The sequence below is a fragment of the Notamacropus eugenii genome, chromosome 2, assembly GCF_028372415.1.
Source record: "Notamacropus eugenii isolate mMacEug1 chromosome 2, mMacEug1.pri_v2, whole genome shotgun sequence".
NCBI classification, from domain to species: Eukaryota; Metazoa; Chordata; class Mammalia; order Diprotodontia; family Macropodidae; genus Notamacropus; species Notamacropus eugenii.
Window position 1 is genome coordinate 244,251,437 of NC_092873.1, and position 20,502 is coordinate 244,271,938.

Sequence of the window (20,502 nt, forward strand, 5' to 3'; positions counted from 1 at the left end):
GGGTACGAATACTGGCTCCAGTGAGACCTTCCATAGGTTATTTAACCAGTCTGGGTCTCAGTTTCCTAACTTGTATAATGTGGGGAAGGTTGGGAGGGAAAGAAATTTGATGTGGTTTCTAAGGTTTCTTCAAGTTGTATATCTATGATCTTATGAGATCCTATGACTGTGACATCATCTTAATTTAGCTTCTCCCAGTTTATTTTTTTATTTTTTTGCTGCCCCCAAGAGGATGGAGAATTCTGCTGAAGAAGAAAGGGAAGCATTTATAAATGAGTTCGAGTCCTATGTTATGGGGCAAAAACATAGGACAAATTATCATAATATAAGTGAAGTCCTATGAAGGTATTCCATTCTAGACTGACATCCCTGGCTTTATTTCAGTTAACAAAGCCATCAAAAGTGAACATGGTCTCTCCAAAGTCATCTTGAGTTAGGCAGGCTCGAAGCCCTAGGGCTTATTCTCCAATCTAAGAAAGCAATTTATCCAGTTTTGGAGAGGCGTGGCAAGCTGAATCCCACCCGTCTGAACTGTGTCCTGGTCCACTCCTCCACGTCACAGATTTCTTCCCCTAAAAAGATTCTATTTGGCTCCGGCTCTTCTGGGAACTTTGTGAGACACAGAAGCAAGGACACTGTACCATTTGTTCCTGAGGAATCTTTGATGTGTCAGAAATGGAAGTGTTAAGAATCTCTTGGGGGAAGGTTGTGTGTGTGTGTGTGTGTGTGTGTGTGTGTGTGTGTATGTGTGTATGTGTGTGTGTTTGTATGTAAATATTGTCTTCTATGAGAGAAAGAAGCTCAGGGTCAGAGTACAAGCAGGAGAGAGGCCGTGCCAACAGGCAGTTAGAATACCATGCAACCTTATGTATGTGTCAGGAAAATCAGCCCTTCAGATGAGAAGTCTTATTTCTAAAGGGTCACCAGAGAGCCAGTTACATTAAATGTACATTCTCCTATTATAAAAGGAAGGGATGTTTTGCTCCTCCTGGAGTACAGAAGTATGAGGAGATAAAGGAGAGAGAAAAATGGGGCACAGCAGAATATACTCTTTCTTCCTAGTAAAATCCCAAATATCTGCCTGGGAATTTTCTGGCAACTTTTGTGGTGGAAAGAAACCTGAATTTGGAATTGAAGACCTGGCTTTGAGCTCTGGCTCTACCATTTACTAGTTGTGTCACCTTGAGAAAATCACTTAACTTGTGAGTTTCATCTGTTAAATTGATAATAATATTTGAACCATCTGTTTCTCAGGGTGGTTCTGGGGATCAAATGAGATGGTACATATGGTTAAAAACCTAGTAGACTTTAAAGCATAAATGTGAGCTATTGGCATCATCTTTTGTAACCTGTGAAACTGACTTTGGAATCTCATTGTCATAAGCCCACCCCATTCCTTGCAGCCATGGGGTGATATGGTTCTCCGAAAACACAGGCAGTTGTCCAGATTTATTCCTTTTGGGAGAATGACTGCCCTGAGAAGGTAGTTTAGTCATTCACAGAATATATGGGCCAGATGTATCTAGCCCATTTGAGGGAGGAAGAGAATCATACTTCCTAAACATTTGTAAATAGGTAAAATCAAATTTAAGATTACTGTCAAAAGCAGAGAAAGAAGTAGATGAAGAGGTTCAGTAGACAAGATTCATCTGAGGAAACTGATGTTTGAGGGATTTGAAGTGACTTTGCCAAAATAATCAGGGGCAGATCTAGCATGGAAATAATTTTCAGCTTTTTTTTAAGTGACAGCTGGTGGAACTAATTTTTCTTTCTTTTTTCTTTTTTCTTTCCCCACACCCAGTGCTTTCCTGAGGCACTTTCCAGCATCTCCCCAAATTCAAAACCTGAAACATTGGCCCTCACTCTGTATCTGAGCAAATTAACAAACTATCTGCGGCCTGGGGTAAAAGTACTGTGGCAATGTGTGAACAGAGTGAATAACTCAACCATGCTTTGCGCCACTGTAAACAGTTGTTCAGTTGTTTCGAAGACTTCATGACCCCATTTGGAGTTGTCTTGGCAAAGATACTCTAGTGGTTTGTCATTTTCTTCTCTAGTAGATCCAGTGGATCCATTTTGTCAGGCAATCAGTGACTTGCCCAGGATCACACAGAAATTTTCTGAGGCTGGATTTGAACTCAGGTCTTCCTAACTCCAGGCCAAGTGCTCTATCCACCAATCCACCCACTGTCTGTCTCTATACTACATAATATAGATAGTGAAGGCCCACCTTTGAGGTTTCTTGCTGCTTGGTCACTTGGCTCAGCTTGTTACTGTGGCCACCCAGTTACTTGAACTAGACTAGGACCAGAGCCTCCACAGAGATTCCCTATAGCCTTTCCCTTTTATAGTTCCTCCCTTTCAAGGGGAACAAAATGAAATCAGGAGGATAGCTAAGTTCTATGTCAGAGCAACCATTGCTTATTGGAAAGTATTTCCATCTATTATTGTCCTATCAGTAACAAATTCTCTCCTCTTCTACAAACCTTGTGATTTAGAATCAGAGGTATCTAGGCAAAATTGCTGTGTCTATCTAGTCTCTGCCTCTCTGATCCCTCATGCCAGTTCCCTTCAGACCTACCTCTCCTGAGTCCCAGTTCTACTTGGCTTGACTTCTCCATCACACCCTCTGGGGCCCACTCTATTGTTAACGCATTGGACTTAGATTTTATCTCTTCCTTACACACTCTTAACATCTCCTTACACTCATAGAAACTTGGGTCTCACTAGAAGGCACCCTCTCTAATAATGGGTGCACCTTTTCCAGCGCCCCCTCCACATTGGGCCAGGAAGAGTAGTCTTACCTCTTGCTCCTCATTGTCATTTCTCGACCTTTCCTCCTTTGAAACCCCTCGGCACTCTATCCTTTGAAGTTATGTATCACCCTAAAATAAGGCTTCTTAAAATTTTTGTATGACATGGACCCTTTAGCAGTCTGGTGAAATCAATGGAGTTCTTAGAATGTTTTTAAATGCATAAAATAATAGGATTGCCAAGGAAACCAATTGTATTAAAATATAGTTATCAAAACATTTAAAAACAAGATTATAGACTCCAGGTTATGCCTTGCCCTACCTGGATTCCGGTGACATCTATCTATATGTTCTTAAAGAATTTTCCTCTCCTCTCTCAAGGAATTTAACAGCAGAATCATATATTTCTCCATTCTGATGTCTGTTCTCAGAATTAGAGACTTTAATATGGAAAAGTCATATAGGACAGATAATAGATTTACAACTGGAAAGGACCTAAGAAGTCATCTATTCTATATTTCCCACATTTATATCATTAATTCAGGTCATTGTTATCTCCTAATTGAGCACCCTCTTATTATTTGTACCTTTACCTCATCTGTACCAAGCGATGTTCCTACTCTTGATTGTGCCATCACCCATAACTTTTAGACCTTCATAACCCAAAACTCTGAAAATTGTCTCAAACCATAATCTTTGTAACCTGCCTTTCCTCCCCCTGCTTCACTTCTCACAAATCTATTTCATATCTTCATCATGATTTCTGGGTAATCCACCCCTCCCTACTTTCCCAATTCTTCAACCCTGCTGTTGCCTTGAATTTTTCCCTTCACAGTCTTGATCCTATAGCGAACTTCAACTGCGCACACTCCTTTGCCCTTAAATCCCTTGAGGCCTTGTCCTATGGACACTTATCCTTTCCCCTGATTGATCAGTATATTTTCCATGATGTCTGTTCTCTCTCTCTCCACTGTCTTAGCAAAGAATTTTGATTTTTATTTTTCCAAGAAAATAGAAGGAATTTACTCTGAATTCTTGCTTCTCTCCAAGTTTATACTTCAAATCCCCTCAACATTATCCCCCATTTTCTCCATCTTTGTGCCACTGTATAAGGAAAAAATGACCCTTCTTTTTGGGAAAGCCAGTCTAAGCATTGTAGACTTCAGGATTTTGTCCCTTCAATAATTCTTCCTTAATGCTAATCTTCAGTCTCTGTATCACTGCTTCCTTCTCTGCACCCCACAAATATGCTGAAATCTTCTCTATCCTTAAAATATATTTTCCCTTGACATTTTTATCACCTCAAGCTATCCTCCTATCTCCTATTCTTCTTTCTTTCTTTTACCAGAATTCCTAGAAAAGTCATCTTTACTCCTTGTCTCTGAGTCTTTATCTGCCACTCATTCCTCAAGTCCTTGTGATTTGTTTTCTGATCCCACAACTTGACTAAACTTCTCTTTACAAGGACAAAAATTGATCATTTAATTGTGAAATAAAATAGTCTTTCCTCACACCTCATCCTTCTTACAGTGTTTGACACTATTGACTACTCATACCCACCTCCCAAGTGCTTTCTCCTTCCTGGGCTGTCAAAGAGCAACCAATCTTCCCTGAAGTCTCCCCCATCTGTCTGACATCCTTAATCCGCTTTCCAGTGTTGTCATCTATGTCTCCTCTCCTTTGCACAGGCATTTCTTTTTAGCCCTCTTCTTTTTTTATACTGCTTCACCTCACTTTGCTCGGTGATCTCACTAGTTTCCATTAATTCAGCTATCATCTCTGTGTAGATGCCTCCTGAATCTACATATTCCACCTTTATCTCTCTCCTGAACCTTGTTCTCCATCATTAACTGCCTGCTGAATATCTCTGCCTAAATGACTCAGAGGTATCTCCAACTGAATATGCTAAAAACAGAACTCATTGTCTTTCCTCCATCCATCACTTTTTTCATCTTCCCAATTTCAGGCAAAGGTAAGGACATCTTTCCAGGCACCCAGGTTCACAAACTCAGGGTTATCCCTCTACCCTTTGCTCCTCCTTAACCCCTCATCTCAAGTCAACTGTTAAATTCTGTCAATTCTACATACACAACATATCTGACATTGATTTCCTTCTTTCCACTTTATTGGTCACCACCTTGGTTCAATCCTTCATCATATCTTGATTATTTCAATGGCTGCTCTATTTCAACAACATGTTAGTTGGTTTATTTCCCTCCAGTCTCTCCCCTCCTCTAATATATTCTCCACATATCACTCCCTTGCCCCCAATTAGTTTCATATAAGTGAATTGTGCTAGCTAATTTCCACCCAAATTGATCAACTTGAGAACAGAAATCATCTCATTCTTTATATTTCTGTTGCCCATACCCAGTGCTATGTTGGGTGATTGAGCTATTGATTGATTGATCTGTGTCTACATCATATCTACACAAAAGAATGTGAGCACTTTGAGGGTATGACTTAATTTTTGTCTTTGTATCCCCACCAGCTAGACCATGCCTCAAAAAATAGTAGTAGTAGTAGTAAATGTCTAACATTTATGTAATACATAGTAAGCACTTTACATATCTTATTCGATCCTCACAACCCTGCAAGGTGCGTGCTACTATTATACTCATTTTACAGATGAGGAAACTGAGCAAACAGAAGTGAAGTGTCTTGCCCAGAATCATATAGCTAGTAAGTGCCTGGGGTCAGGTTTTAATTTTCATCTTCCTGACTCCAGGTCAAGTGCTTTATCCAATGCACTACTTAGCTGCCTAGCAGGCACATAATAAAAGCTTAGCGAGTATAACGAAATGATGGTATGGGAGAGTTTGGCATTCACACAGCAGAGAGCAGTTTCCTCATTTTGTGCTGACAAAGAAAATGGTCATATGTTTTCCCAGAGGGATATGGGAATGGGAAGAGAGGGAATGGATAGAGTTTGGCCAGTAGGGAAGTGTATTTCTCTCCTACAGATTCTCTTCATGTCATTGAGCACATTTAACTTTTTGGTACTCTGTGGGTTTTCAATAAAGTTCTCAGTGACCAAGTCCAAGACTTAAGAAATGGGCAGGGGGCGATAAAAACTTTGGGCAGAATCTTGATGCTCCTTCACCTGGAATGAGCTCTTAATGGTCTACAATTCAATCCCCAGCTTTTACCAACCCATCCAAAACAGATAAAATCAATACATCCTGCTTCTAGAATTTTTCTTCACTCACATTCCACTTAATGCTAAACAAGTTTTAGCAATGGTTTGCTGCAGAGCTGCCCTGAGTTACCTACTGCCGTTTAATCTCTTTAAGTTTCTAGTTTCAGAAGCCTGTGTACTTTTAGGCCTCTGCATCCTCCCTTTGCCCAGGCCAGTTTTCAGTGCTGACAGTGAAAAATTACTCCTCAAAAACATCTTATTATAACAACAAAACAGTTAAGAAAATTTGAATATGTTGATACATTTAATTTATTGGTGTACTTCATTGTATCCCTTCTTCATTTCCCCAAGTAGGCATTCTCCTCTTCTTTTTTTTCAGTCTGTATATGCTCCCCTAGGTTCAGTTCACCTTCTGGTGGCCTAAGAGCCTCCAATTATATTATCAGATGTCAAATCCTAGAACGCTCAAGCTGGCAAAAGTTCCTAAGTACAACCCTCTCAATTTTATACATAAGGAAGCCATGAGAGGTGAAATGTTTTGTTCCAAGGCACACAGATAATTAGTTAATGAGTCAGAGAAGAGTGTAGGTCCTGACTCTTATTCGTATTTGCATTTCATCACATTTTATGGGATGGTTTTCCTTATACTATTCTCTCTAATTCCTGGAGACTATCAGTGGGGACCAAAATACAACAAATATAACTCATTCCTAGGTGCCCTCAGGGCTCAGGTGCCCAGACTTTTTGTTTTTATTTTACTTTTGCCAGTGGCTTTAGAGCTATTCAAAGAAGACACCATGAGCGCTCAGGAAAAGACAAACTAATAAACCTTTGTCCAATCTTACTTATTAACCTATTTAACGTAAACTCTGAGAACTTTTCCATTTCTCCCCAGCTTTAACACTGAACCTTCCATTATAGATAAAGTTGCAGACAGAGAATGAAGAAGAGGTGGTCAGGTGGCAGCAGAGTCAAATTTTCTAAATTGTCCTCAACCCCTCCAGTCTGATTATTCAGAGGCTCTAGTCCTTGGTTCCTGAAGTCCCATTTTTGCACGGTAACTATCAGTAAGCCAAGTAACTCTACCTTGCTCTTATATATGCCAGTTTAAGTTTATTGTGGCTATTGTTTTCCAAGTTATCTAGTTAGCCTATTACTTAACGTTCATTTTCAGGTGGCAGACTATGAATCCATCTACCTGAAATTCTCCCTTCTCTACTCAGTAGCAGTTTTGTTTTCTGTGGTGACAAAGAGGTGGAAGGACTGGATGGTACCCACAAATTGGAGAATGACTGAACAAATTGTGGTATATGAATCTGATGGAATATTATTGTGCCCTAAGAGATGATGAAAGGGGTGATTTCAGAGAAACCCAGGAAGACTTGCATGAACTAGTGCTGGCTTTTCCATCTCAGCCTTTCTTCAAACGCTCTCTTTGCCACTTTTATCCTTCTTTTGTTTTTCACAGAAAGAAGGTAGACTGGAGGTTACTATTACCTCGATTTTTGAGAAATATGCCATAACAATGTCTTGCCTCCAGAGAGAAACTTTTTGCGCTAAAACATAAGCCTTTCCTGCAGACCTTTGGATCCTACCCATATATTTCTGATTATACAACCATTTTCCACTTTCTAATACCTTTTTTCTGGATTTGAAAATATTTTAGTACCACAAATCCCACATGGATTCTTTCTTCTGCATTGTTGGAAATTGCTGTTCCATTTCTAGCCATTTCATGAACCTTGTTTTATCTCCCCAAACTCCTGATTAGCAATGTCCTATTCAATGGATCTCACCTGTTTGATCCCTTGTTTTTTACCTTCATTCACTTGGGTTTCCACCTCTCATTCTCTGCAACAGTAATATATCCTTTCTTCATATTGACTATACTAGAAACGAGCTCATAATTAGTAGCCACCAGTGTTCCTTCATCAACTAAATGCTTTTTCAGTTCCCAGAAGCACTTTGATGAAAATGAAGTTATTCCTTTCTTTCCACACTGCTAGAATAACTAGAATAACTGCTGTTCACATGTGAGTGTTTAACTTACTTGAACTGCCTTCCCCTCAGTATATCCAAAGAGGTGAGCAGGTCTCTGAGTGTTTCCTTCCCATCTATGAGATCTTATCATACAAATCATAATCTTGCAGAAAATAGTCACTTTCAAGTTCCATTTCCTCATAACCACTATGTTTATGTTCCAGTGTTCTGTCACTCAATTTGATTTTAATTAGTGAAAAAGTAAATGAGACTTTGGACTAGGATGTTTTATATGACTCCACTGAGGCTATCCTCTCCAATATTTCTTAATCAATAACATATTTCTCTAACTCATGACTCATCAATGATGCAAGATGCCCCCACAAAGTAGCAGGCCAGTTCCTAGAAAAGAGACTGAGGAACACCCACTAGCTTATCACTGGCTTTAATTTTCCCATTATTTATGTTTTAATGTTGATTTTTTTTATTGTGACAATGGCAGTGTTCCAGCTTCAGAAAAGATTTGCACATCAGAGTCTTAGTACTGAGCTGCCAGGAAGTATGGTCAACTATTGTCCAGATGCATGGAACCTCCCTAATGACATTTTTGTGGGAGTTTCCCAGGGTTGGTTCCATGACAGCCTGGATAGAATTTCATCTACTATTAGTTCTGCAAGCCTGGGAGTCAAAAACTGAGTAGTCAGACTGAAAGAAAAAGTAATTTGTTAGTAATGCTAAGGAAGACTGTTCAGGCTGGCAGTTTCATAGGGTATATATTGGGTTTTAATAGCTTTTTAGGCTTGACTCAGGTACACGGCCAATTAGTGGCATTCTGAGGTATAAATGGAAAAGTGTGCGAATCTTAGGGTTGCAGAATTTGCTAAGATCAAACTTGTCACTGAGGGAAATGTCCTACTCTGTGGTCAGTCTTATCAGAATTCTCTATATTGATAGGAAATCACTAAGATTAAAATAGACTCATCCCTGTTCATTCTATTGTCACCAATAAGAAGGGTAGTAAAGGGCAAACCCTACAATACTGTTTCCTTGGTATCTTAGGTCATTTTTTCTGGAGATAACATGTTTATCCCAAACTCATAGTACTCAGGTTCATCTACTTCCTCCACACTACTATTCACACTCCCAACATCAACACCATCAGAATACTATTATCTCTCTTCCCCAGGAAGAAAAGGAAAGCACAGGGAACATGGGTACACCTTCTCTTTGACAAGAACAGCCCTGATTATCATTTCAATTTCTCAGGAAAGTTACATTTTTATTAACAGCTTAGATTTAGAGCCTAAAGGATTGAGTTTTAGGGGTTATCTGGTCCAATTCCTTATTTTTATAAATCAGGAAACTGAGGCCAGAGAGGCTATGTTTTGTGCAAGGACTCACAGGAAGTAAGTAGCAGAGTTGGGATTAAAAAGCAGGTTCTCATACTCCACATTCAATATTCTCCAGTACACAATACTGCCTCCCTGAAATGCTGTCATATGAATTCATAGTGACAGAGGGAATGAAGTTTCCTGATAAGTCATTCCTGAAATTCCTGGATAGGGTGACTAGGAAAGCTTTAAGGAGGAGGTGAAATTTAAGTTGGTCCTTGATGACCAGCTTAACTTCCTTACAACTATATTATTTGGCTTTTTAATTACCCCTCCTGGAAGATCTCATTCAGCTCTTCTCTCATTGCCTAACTGTTGGTGCTCCTCAAAGCTCCATCCTTGAACTGGTCTTTTTCTCTTCCCCACCCCTAAGAGAACTCATCTATTCTCACTAGAGAGGCGATGAGAAAGAACAGGGTAGAGGAACAGCATGAGAAACAGTGTGAAGGGAAAAAAGACCCAACATGCTTTGTGGAAAGTGCTATTAGTTTAGGATCCCATTTGGGGTAACCCAACCTTGACCACAGCACAGAATTTCTCCAAACTGCCTCCATTTCCTAGCCACCTGCTCTCTACTCACCCAGACACCTATTGAAATTGCTCTCTATAAGGTCACCAATGATTTCCCTCCCAAATTCAGAAGACTTTTCTCCTTTATTATTTGGTAACATTTGACATTATTCCTTATAAGCTTTATTTTGTTTTTCACTCAATCTCTCCTCCCTTTGCTTTATTACAACTATCTTGTTTTTTTTTTTAATTATCCCTTTTGAAGATCTTATTCATCTCTCTCTTTCCCCCATGCATTTCCCAACTCCTGGTATTCTTCGAAGATTTGAACATTTGAACCTCTTCTGATCTTTTTTTATGCCCTACTCCTAAGAGAACTTATCCATCCTCATTGCTTCATTATTAGCATCTTCATCTGCATAACTGTAAAACCTGTAGCTCCAGTCCAGGGTCTCATGTAAACTGTAATTGAATGTCTTAACTATCTCGTAGACATTTTTACTTGATTGTCTCAATTCAAAGTCTTAAATTCAAAGTCTTCCAGAACAGATCACTCAATAACCTTTCCCAACTGAGTTTCCTATTCTGACTTCCCTATTTCTGCCAACAGTTCTGTTTTTTCTCTACTCAGCCAGTCTCAATCTTGGAGTCTCTATCTCCCCAATCCAATAAATCACCAAGTTCGGTATCTCTTACTGGTCCCCCCCCCCCTTTTTTAAATCATATTGTCAACTCCCTAGTTCAGGCTATCACTTTGTGCCTGAATTACTGCAGTAATCTAAAAGAATTGATCTCCTTGTTTCTTAAACAGTTATTGACTATGTATCATGATCCATTTTTGGAAGACTGGTGAAGCCTATAGACCTCCACTTGATGTTTCTAAATGTGCAAAATTATGCAGGATTGTGAAGGAAAACAATTCTATTGAAATAATTATAAAAGTATTTGTTTTAAAAGTTCACAGACTCAGACTAAAGGTCCAATCTGCATGTCCTTCTTCTAACTTGTTAAATATTACTCAATTAGATTATTTTTCCTAAAAGTGTTTTCTTCCCCTGATGCTTCTAGAGTCTTCAATGGCTCTCCTTTACCTGTAAATTAAAATACAAATTCTTCAGCTTGGTATTCAGGGCCCTCCACAATCTGGTCTCAGTTTACCTTAACAGAAGAGTTTATTAGATCCTAGAGGTAATAGTGAGCCACTGGAGTTTACTGAATGATAGACAGGAAGCATGTAGGGATTTAGTTAGACCAATTCTTTGGGAAAAATCACTTTAACAGCTGAGTGAAGGATGGATGAGAATATGGAGAGATTCGAGGCAGGGAAATCATTTAGAAGATAATTATTAATAGTCTGTCCAGGCAAGTGGTGACAAGGCCTTGATCTAGATGGTTGCTGTGTGAGTGAAGAAATGTATGGAAGATGTTGTAGTTGTAAACCAGAATAATGAGTCTTATACTCTTTTTACTTTCCCCTACTCTTAATGTAATGAATGAACAACTGTTGACTATTTTCATCTTTTAAGAGTTGAAGCAGCCTAACTTATTCCCAAGGAATTATAGTGCAAAGAACCCTGAATTTGGAGAAAGCTGACCTGAATTTAGATCTGCTGCCATTTACTATCTATGTGAGTTTAGGCAAGTGACTTCACCTCACTGGGACTCAGTTTACTCATTTGTACTATGAAGGAATTGGATTAGATGATCTTTTTGGGAATCCTAAGCTCCTTTTCAGATTTTTACAAGTATTTTATTTTATAAAAAGTCTTTTCTGATTCACTCAGTTGTTAATCCCATAACATTAAAAACTACTTTGCATTTGTTTTATATTTTTTTCATATTTATTTATCTGTCCATGTTATCCCCTCTACAGAATGTAAGCTTCTTATAGGTAGGGACTATATCATTTTTGTCTTTTTGATCCCCAGTATTTTCAGTGTCTGACATATAGAAGGCATGTAATACATATTTGTTAAATTGACTTGACTCAGTTTTCCCAGCTAATATCTCCGTGACATAGTTAAATATTCAGCCAGTATCCAATTCTGAGTGAATAGGAAGCATCTCTTCTGGGAGGCATCTGGTCAAATCAAACCTCTTAGGTATTTTTATATTGGTTAGACAGTCAGCATCTCACTGAGATCAACAACAAAGATCAGAGGTATAGAAATCCCAAATGCAGGCAGGGAAGAGAGAGAGGGATAATTTTAAAGTATAAGACACTTTGGGAAAAGCTGGGGGATTTTGGAAAGACAGCGTAGAAGCTTGGGTATCTTAGGTTAGCAGAAAAGGATTCTGAAGGGAGATGGGAAGTCTTCAAAGGCAAATTATATTTTCTCTGCAGCAACTAACAATGCATATATCATATATTTAGTAGAGCTGTCTTTCACACTTGTAGCTGTGAGGTGACTAAAATTGCAAGGTGTCAGTACCAAGTTAGAATGTGGAAACACTTGGTCTAATCTCCTCAGGTCAGGTTAATCCAAGTTTTCCATTTGAGTCATGTTCCCTTACCCAAAATCCAACTCATCCCTTCTAGGGGAAATGAGAGGAGGGGGAGAGAAGGGAAGAGAAAATCAATATCTTTAAGGAGAAACAGTAAATACTTACATGCACCAGATGTCTGGAAAGAGTAGGTCAGCCTCCTATTCTCCTATGACAATCTTCCACTTGGCTCTTCCTGGTCCTTTCAGTTGCTAGTGGCTTCCCATCCAGTGTGCGTGCCTCCTATATATGTCTTATGTATGTGTATATGTGTACGTATGTCAAACACAAGCTTCTTGTAAGCAGAAGCTGTTTCATTGTTGTCTTTTCATGGAGCTTGGCCCATCACAGATATACGTTTCTATTAATACTATCAGTCAATGCTTATTGATGGATTCCATTCTTTTCCTTTCCCTCTTCTCAGTGCAGTATTTATAGATTTCCCTGTTTAAAGAGACTTCTAGGAAATATCTCCCTTGAATGCCAAAAGTCTCCTGTAGAACCTCATTCTGGAAAATATCAGAATCTAAATAAAGTCACATATTTTAACAACTGAAGCAGCTTGGAAACTATTGCTCCCCTTTGTATAAAGCAAATAATATGGCAAATATTCCCTTATCAGCCCCATTTGTGTTGTTGCACCCTATAAGAATCCCTGATGACAGGGACTTCTCCTTCTCCTCCTCCTCTTCTTCCTCAACCTTTTTCTTTTCTTCTTTCTCTCTTTTTTTTGTATTTGCATCCTCAAAACTTATCACAGTTCTCAGCATATAAGCCCTTAATAAATGATTTTTTTCTTCATTCATCCCATGCAACTAAAGCTAATTTCTAACCCATTATAATAAAGTGACAAATCATTTTTCTTTTAGAAAAGTAAGGTTACTTTTATGATGGCTACAATCTATATCCATATTTTTTAAAGCTTTTGCTGTTATATTTATCTTTGACTGTCATCATAATGTGATTTTTTGTGAGGAAAATAAATGAAACATCTGTAGATACGTATGGTTATATTTTAATTTCCCCTGCTTAATCTTGAAACTTAGATTTTTCAATATTATCATTAAAAAAGAACAGACAAATATTTTAGGGTATCTATAATAAATGCAAATAAATCAATACAAACAAAACGGCTTTAGCAAACTGTACATACATAAATATCTTCCTTTTTTTACTTAACATTCAATAATTTTTTCTCATAAAACCTTCCACGATCTTATTTATTACATCCAGTTTTCTTTAAATCTTTTTTCTAAAAAAGTGCTTTTCAGATTTACAGCCTGTGCATCCAAAGCAAAGGTTAGAACATCATGCCTGAAAAAGTAACCAAGGTAAAAAGTAAGCAGCTATTGAAGCTCTTTAAAATTGTATTGTACAAGATACTAAAATCTCTTAAGCACTGGTTGATTTATAGATCCCATGATACTGATAGGGTACTTTGGGATGACTGGCTAATAGAACTGGGCAGCGGCACATAGGAAAGTTACTCCAACAGTATAATAAAATCCTTGGCTATCCACAGAACCAGGCAAAGGCCAGAATTCAGGTGGTAAATGTCCCAGGCCACTGGCAGCTATTACTTAAGAGTCTTTTTAGTGCTAGGGTTCTGAGTTTGAAAATTGAGGTTTCTTCCAAAATACTGGCTCTGTTCAGATTCTCCCTCCTTATGACTTACCACCAATGTCATGATTTGCACACAAGATCTAGGAGATATAAGAAGCTGCCACCCTATGTGCTTTTCATTTGGCAAAATTCCTTTTTTCAGATGGGTTTCAATTTTTTTTTCAACTGTATATTTGCGCTTTTTTTGCCAGATTCTCCTGCTAACAGTACATGTATGGATGAGTACTAGTCTTCTAATTCATAGGGGAGGTGGGCCATTGGTATATCTGAGCATGGGGTGGAATGATCGGGCAAAATTATTGGAGAGGGCACAGCTGTAGTCCTCCTCAGACATTGGTACAAGGCAGGCAAGGCCAATTAAGAGCAAAAGGAGAAGCTGAAGAGGTAAAGCAGCTCTGAGAACTCTGAGGAGGAAGGCTTGGCAGGACTGAGCTGGCTGGGTCTCAGAAGGGGAGGAATCGGAGCCACCTCTTATGGACCTGAGGAAAGAATCAACACAGAGAATGAACAAAACACTTGTAAGGGACATTGCTTCTTGGTGTGGTTACTCTTCCTGGAATCTACCGGAATATGCCAAATATAATTCAGCTGAGCAATTACCCGTCACCGCTTTGCAAAGAGCCCATGCTATTCCCCCAATACAAACAAAAGAGTTGTTTGTAAACTGTACTGATGCAAAATAAACATTTAATCAATCAACTGAAGAATAACTAATTAGAGACTCAGATTCCACTAATTTTTTCTCTTAATTCAGCAAAACATTTTCCATTAACAAAGATAATTGCTTTATACAAATTTACCCGAAGAAATTAACTAGCTCTAGAATAATTAAAGCATGAATGCATGAGGCAATACATATTGAGTCTGAGAACACAAGGGATATCTTAGACAAGGTTACTCATATTTAGATACCATAGATAATCTCTGGTACACGAAAACCCATGAAACAAAAGCAAAAGTATATTCCCAGTAATTTGGAAAGACCTATGAAAGCCCAATTAGGCCTAGACAGTATACATCGTAATTTGATTTTGCACGGAATCAGCACCTTGCCCTGGCAAGCTTTCACTGTAGGAATATAGAATAATTGTTTTGTTCTTGCTTTTGACTATAATGATTAAGGATACTAAATGTAATGACTATAATTACTTGGAGTTTAGTTGGTAGGAAAGAAAAAGCTCACAGGTTTCAGGATCTCTTGGGACAGTTCTTTTATTGGCTATTGAATCTTGCAAAATGGGATTCTGGTTTGGATGCCCTAAGACACTGAGACTGAAAATTCCACCGCTCTGTTTTGTTGTCATTGATAATGATTTGGTTTTTTGGTGGGGCAGATAGAAAATTAGCGGTAACTACAAGTTCATTGAAGTACAACTCATGGAAAGGACAAAGGAAATTATGTGTCCTATGAAAGGTGCGTTGGATAAGTGAAAGATATTCCATTGGGATACCACATTACTGTTGTGTCATCCCTTCTCTCCCACAGAATGTTCATCTTGGGTGTAGATATTATTTCTAAAATATTTAAGGTAACATGTTGAAAAGGTAGAAACCCATGTGTGGAGAGCTATATTCATAATATATAACATGTAACTCATCCATTCTTTTGGTTTAAATGAAGTCGCTGTGGCTCAACTGTGTTCTGGCAAGTAGGTTATTGTGTGTTTATAAAGTGGCATAAAGGGGAGGACGGAGGGAGAAAGGTGGGGGGGAGAGAAAGAGAGAGAGACAGAAAGAGAGGGGAGAGAGAGAGAGAGAGAGAGAGAGAGAGAGAGAGAGAGAGAGAGAGAGAGAGAGAGAGAGAAATGGAATAACAGAACATTGGTATGGAGCATGTTTAAAAGCAGGCCAGACTTGTAGGCTAGTTGGTGGAGTGGAAAGTAGGTCTTGCCCAAAGTTCTAACACTGGTCTAACCAAAACAGCTGGGAAGATGCACAGCACTAGTATGGAAGCTCAGAGTGTCTACAAAGTGGGAATGGAGACCTGGGGAGTACGAGCTCTGTTTTATCTGCTAGATACCATTAAGCAAGTTATCTAGCCCTTGGATTCTTAATAAAGTAAGGAATTTTACAAGATTAAAAAATTCAACAGACATTTATGTTTCCTATGTAAAGGCACTGGGTAAACAAAGATTAAAAAAAAAAAAAAAAAGGTCTGTTCCCTAAAATGTCTAAGGTCCCTTCTAGCTCTAAGACTTTTACAATTCAATGAAACTACTCTTTTCTCATTGATTGGGCAAATTAAAGACACTTCATTTGAGTATCCCCCTCTAAATCCTATGTTGATATGAAGGAAACAAAAAGAATGTTTGCCATCTACCGGTCAAACCAAGAACTGCTCTGACATTAAATGTAGGTGAAGTAAATTCATGCATGCGCTGTGCAAAATGATATACTTCAAAACTTTAGAGAACTGTGATTCCATAAATATGGGTATTCTATCTATCGACATTGATTGAAACTTCTTCAAAAAGTAGCAACTGGGCTCTTCAAGTCACTAGCATCCAAAAAGGATCACCTTGTAGCCAATTTTTTGAGCCTCAGTATCTAGCTAGGCTGGTACACAAACTGCAGACATACTAAATACAGACCTAATAAAATGATTCATTCTGCGGAAATGTCACAGAAAGAGTATGATGACACATTAATGGACAGCAGGCAAGACTTCCTCTTTTAATTTCAGGTAATGAGTCATAGACTCAAAGAGTCTCCTAACTAGAGATCTCTTGGGCCAAATCCTTCATTTAACAGATTTAAAAAAAAAAAAAAAGATGAGCACAGAGGAAACAGGATCTGAGAGAAAAGCCTTTTTGTGAGGTTTCACAGGTAGTTGCTGGCAGATGCAGATTCAGGGCTCCTGACTCAGAGTCCAGTGTGGTTTCCAGTGCCCTCAGTTTATTTATACTTATTGGTTTGTGAAAGAACAGATATGAGCTTCTGGTTCATATTTGTGACAAGGTTATGGGATGAATTTAAGGAGTGTACCCATACCTGAAAACACTTGGAACCAACTGATTTCCCACTGATCACAGACCACTCCTATGTTTTGTTTCTCTCACTAGAAAGTAAGTTCCTTGAGGACAGGGCTTGTCTTTGCTTTTGTCTCCAGTACTTGGCACAAGTAACTAGAACATAGGAATCCCTCCCTCCCTCCCTCCCTCCCTCCCTTCCTTCCTTCCTTCCTTCCTTCCTTCCTTCCTTCCTTCCTTCCTTCCTTCCTTCCTTCCTTCCTTCCTTCCTTCCTTCCTTCCTTTCTTCCTTCCTTCCTTCCTTCCTTCCTTCCTTCCTTCGAAATGCTGTAATGGCCTGCTTCAGAGTATCCTTAAGTAGGTGGGCTCAAGTGACCATGGATATTGAAGGGACTTTCTTCAGTCTAGATCAATTTGACAACTTTTATCAGTCTTCACCTACATGATACTCCTTACTTAGAACCTGCTGATTATGGCCAAGTTAAGGGTCATTAATAATAATGCAATTATTAATGTTCAACTAGAATGAAAGATAATTTGTCATGATTCATTTATTGCAGAGGATTCTTAAGCCTTTCAGAGATGGATTAACTTATGAACATAACTGGTGGTAAATTTTCCTGGAAGATTTGAATTAAGGAGTAGAAGAAAGATGTACTTTCTTGGATGTTTAGGCCAAAGTTCAAAATCAAAACAAAGGTTGCACATTAAAGAACAGTATGCTCTTGAGCCAGAAGAAAAAGTTGCTTATTCGTGTGTTATGTAAAGTCATATATTGTAAAGAGCCCCCTGAAAGGACATGGCACATTTAACAGCATCAGAGCATTCCTTATTAAAACTCAATTAGACCAGGCTTTCTACTGTCTAAGAATGCCAACACACCAAGAGTTAATGGGCTAAGGTAGGGACAAAGGGAACACACAGTGCTTAATTACCTTCTGAGAAGTTGGCTTCCCTTGAAAACTGCAATCTACCTCCTTACAGAACTCCCTTCTTTTTGGGGGGTGGGGAGGAGGAGGGGAGGAACCACTAAGGTTCAGAAGTGACCAAAGTCACCTCTTGTTTATGGCAAATCCAGTTTTTGCCTTCAAAGTTCCAACAGGGTTAATGATCCTGGGGTGAAAAGTACTCTTTTAATATTTATCCTTGGCCTTAAATACACCTGGGTTTCAATAGAGGTTCGGGAGGATTTCCAAGAGAAAGAACAAAGGCAGCCTTTTGACTGGCCTCTGGCCTCTTTCTTCTTCCCTTGGCACTGCTACCTTAATGGACATGGTTACTGCTCTGGGTTTAGAATGTGTCTACACTGACAAAATGAAATGGAAGCTGGACCAAGAAATCTGATTGATGAAGACAAGCAAGATAGTTATACTAAAAAAAAAAATTCCTCTTGCTCTCAATAGTAGGGTTTTTTACCCCATTTATAATACTTGGAAATTGCTTCAATGTTCTATCTTACTTTGTCAGTGTAAGTATGGGTCCAATGAGAAAAACAAAACAGCATATAAAGGTGGGATAGAGGCAAAAACTGAAAAGGACTTGTTTTGAAAAAAAAGTTGCAATCAAGGAAATGAGAATACAATCTGTTCCAATATCATTCAAATCAAAAAGAGTTGTTATAAAATTTTTGAGTAATTTCATAACCTGTTAGTAAATATGGGAGATGGAGTAAATAAATAATTCATCATGAGAAAACAATGTGACAACTCTGTCTGGAGAAATACATGTGTGATTCTGTTATCTAGACAGGATTTTTAGGAAAAGGGGCATTATCCTTTACCTGTAATCGTTCCTGGGAATTAGGTTGATTCTAGGGGCAACCTCAAAGCTTGGATACATTCCAGTTCCAGACCCAATATTTTATCTTGGACTAGGGCCATCACAGGCCCACCATACACCAAGCTTCTCAATTGGTCCCATGCCACCTTGACCACTAAAATTCTTTATTACCAGGGATGACCAAGATCTTGATCTGGGGTGCCCAAGAAAAGAGGTGTCAAACATGCCCACAATACTCCCAAATATGGACTGAACCAGATTAAAATGTTAATAAAGAAAATATGTAAATATGGGTAGTTTTCAAAGTCAACACAAAACCTGTGGAGATCCTTGGATTTGACACTGGTGCTGTGGATAATACGGGTAAGGGACAGAGACTGGATTATAATTTCATTGGGATAAGGAACTTCCCTGTTGAATTCCTTCTATTAGAGAGGTTGGCACCTTCTCTGAAATTTAAAGTCTTAGACAATTGAGAAATTAAGGTTAGACTTCCCCAGGATCACACATCAAGTAGGTCTCAGAGACAGGACTTGAATTCAGGTCTTCCTAGCTCTGAAGCCAGGTTGCTAATCATTATACTATCCTTCCTCTTGAATTGTAGACAGCAACGATGATAGCTAGCACTTATAAAGCACTTTAAAGTCCACAAAGGGCTTTATACATATTATCCTATTTTATTTTTACACTAAACCTGAGAGATAGTTGCTATTCTTATGCCCATTTTACAGATGAGGAAAATGAGATTGAGAAAGGCTAAGTGAATCATCCAGGGTTACACAGCTAGCAAGTATCTTATGGTAAGATTTGAACTCAGGTCTTCCATACTCCATGCCCAGCACTCTATTCATTATACCACCCACCTTTGTAAAAAAGACAGTTATCATGGGAATTAACAGACTAGCCTCATAGCAAATAAGAGACTACTGAATTGTAGGAGCATTCCATGGAACTTTTGTCACCTGGGAGTGACTTTAACCACATAATGAACCTTGTAAAGGATTTAACATTTTAAAGGAGTAGTGTATTAATCTGCTATGGAGCACTGAAGAGCGCCAGTGAGATGGATTTGAGAGTCAGGGCTTTCTTTGGTTTGAATCTTGCCTTTTCTATTTAATAGCTATGTGAACCTGAACAAGTCATCTGACTTCTGTGGGCCTCAGTTTCCTAATCTATAAAATGGGGGCATTAGACTAGCTGACATGTGAAGTTAGTCTACATCTATGTTCCTATGATATTTTGGGAATTAAGTGAAGTGTTATTGCAAATAATAAATCTAGGGAAATGATCACGTGTTTAAATCATCAGTATTTAGGGTTAGAACTATGTAAAACGTGGTTCATGGTTCCAGCCCAATGGAAATATGCAGTGGAAATTTGATTAATGAAACCATATCTGGGAGAACTCATCATTTGTATTAATGAGGACCTTGTTATAGGGTAAAAAAGCGAATGAGAAATGGTTTGGAGCCTTAATATTTAACACTGTCATTAGGACTTGATACACAGAACTGCATTATGTAGAGGAAACTGATTTTTGAGTTTGACATCACTCCTGTAGACAACAGGGAAGGAATAAGGATTGGAGCAATCATTTTAACGTTGAATAAACTTCTTTGGAATTTTAATAAACAGGGCTTCCTGCATGGATCTGAGATGGAGATCAGCTTTTACTCAATGCCACTCTCCAACAAACAATTTTTATGGTGAGATTTCAATATGAGTCTCTGTCTATCTAAACACAGTGTTGCAGAATTCATATATAAACCATGTACAATCCACAGTCATCCTAACATAGCTTTTGGTTATACTATCTTTGTAGAATAGTGATATAGTCAGAGGATATAGGTCCCAAACCATGTTCTCTCACTTATT

The 20,502-nt window shown here is 38.6% G+C and overlaps 1 protein-coding gene across 7 annotated transcripts in view; it reads right to left on the bottom strand.

Moving 5' to 3' along the window:
* Window positions 1-13,252: 13,252 nt before the first annotated feature.
* The window catches only part of SYNE1 (spectrin repeat containing nuclear envelope protein 1), a 537,113-nt gene continuing 529,863 nt past the window's right edge, over window positions 13,253-20,502 (bottom strand). For all 7 annotated transcript variants that reach the window (XM_072643728.1, XM_072643724.1, XM_072643725.1 and 4 more), the window contains one exon: window positions 13,253-14,359. In XM_072643728.1, the coding sequence (XP_072499829.1) occupies window positions 14,119-14,359 (241 nt within the window). In that variant the 3' untranslated portion in view covers window positions 13,253-14,118. The remainder of the gene's footprint in view (window positions 14,360-20,502) is intronic.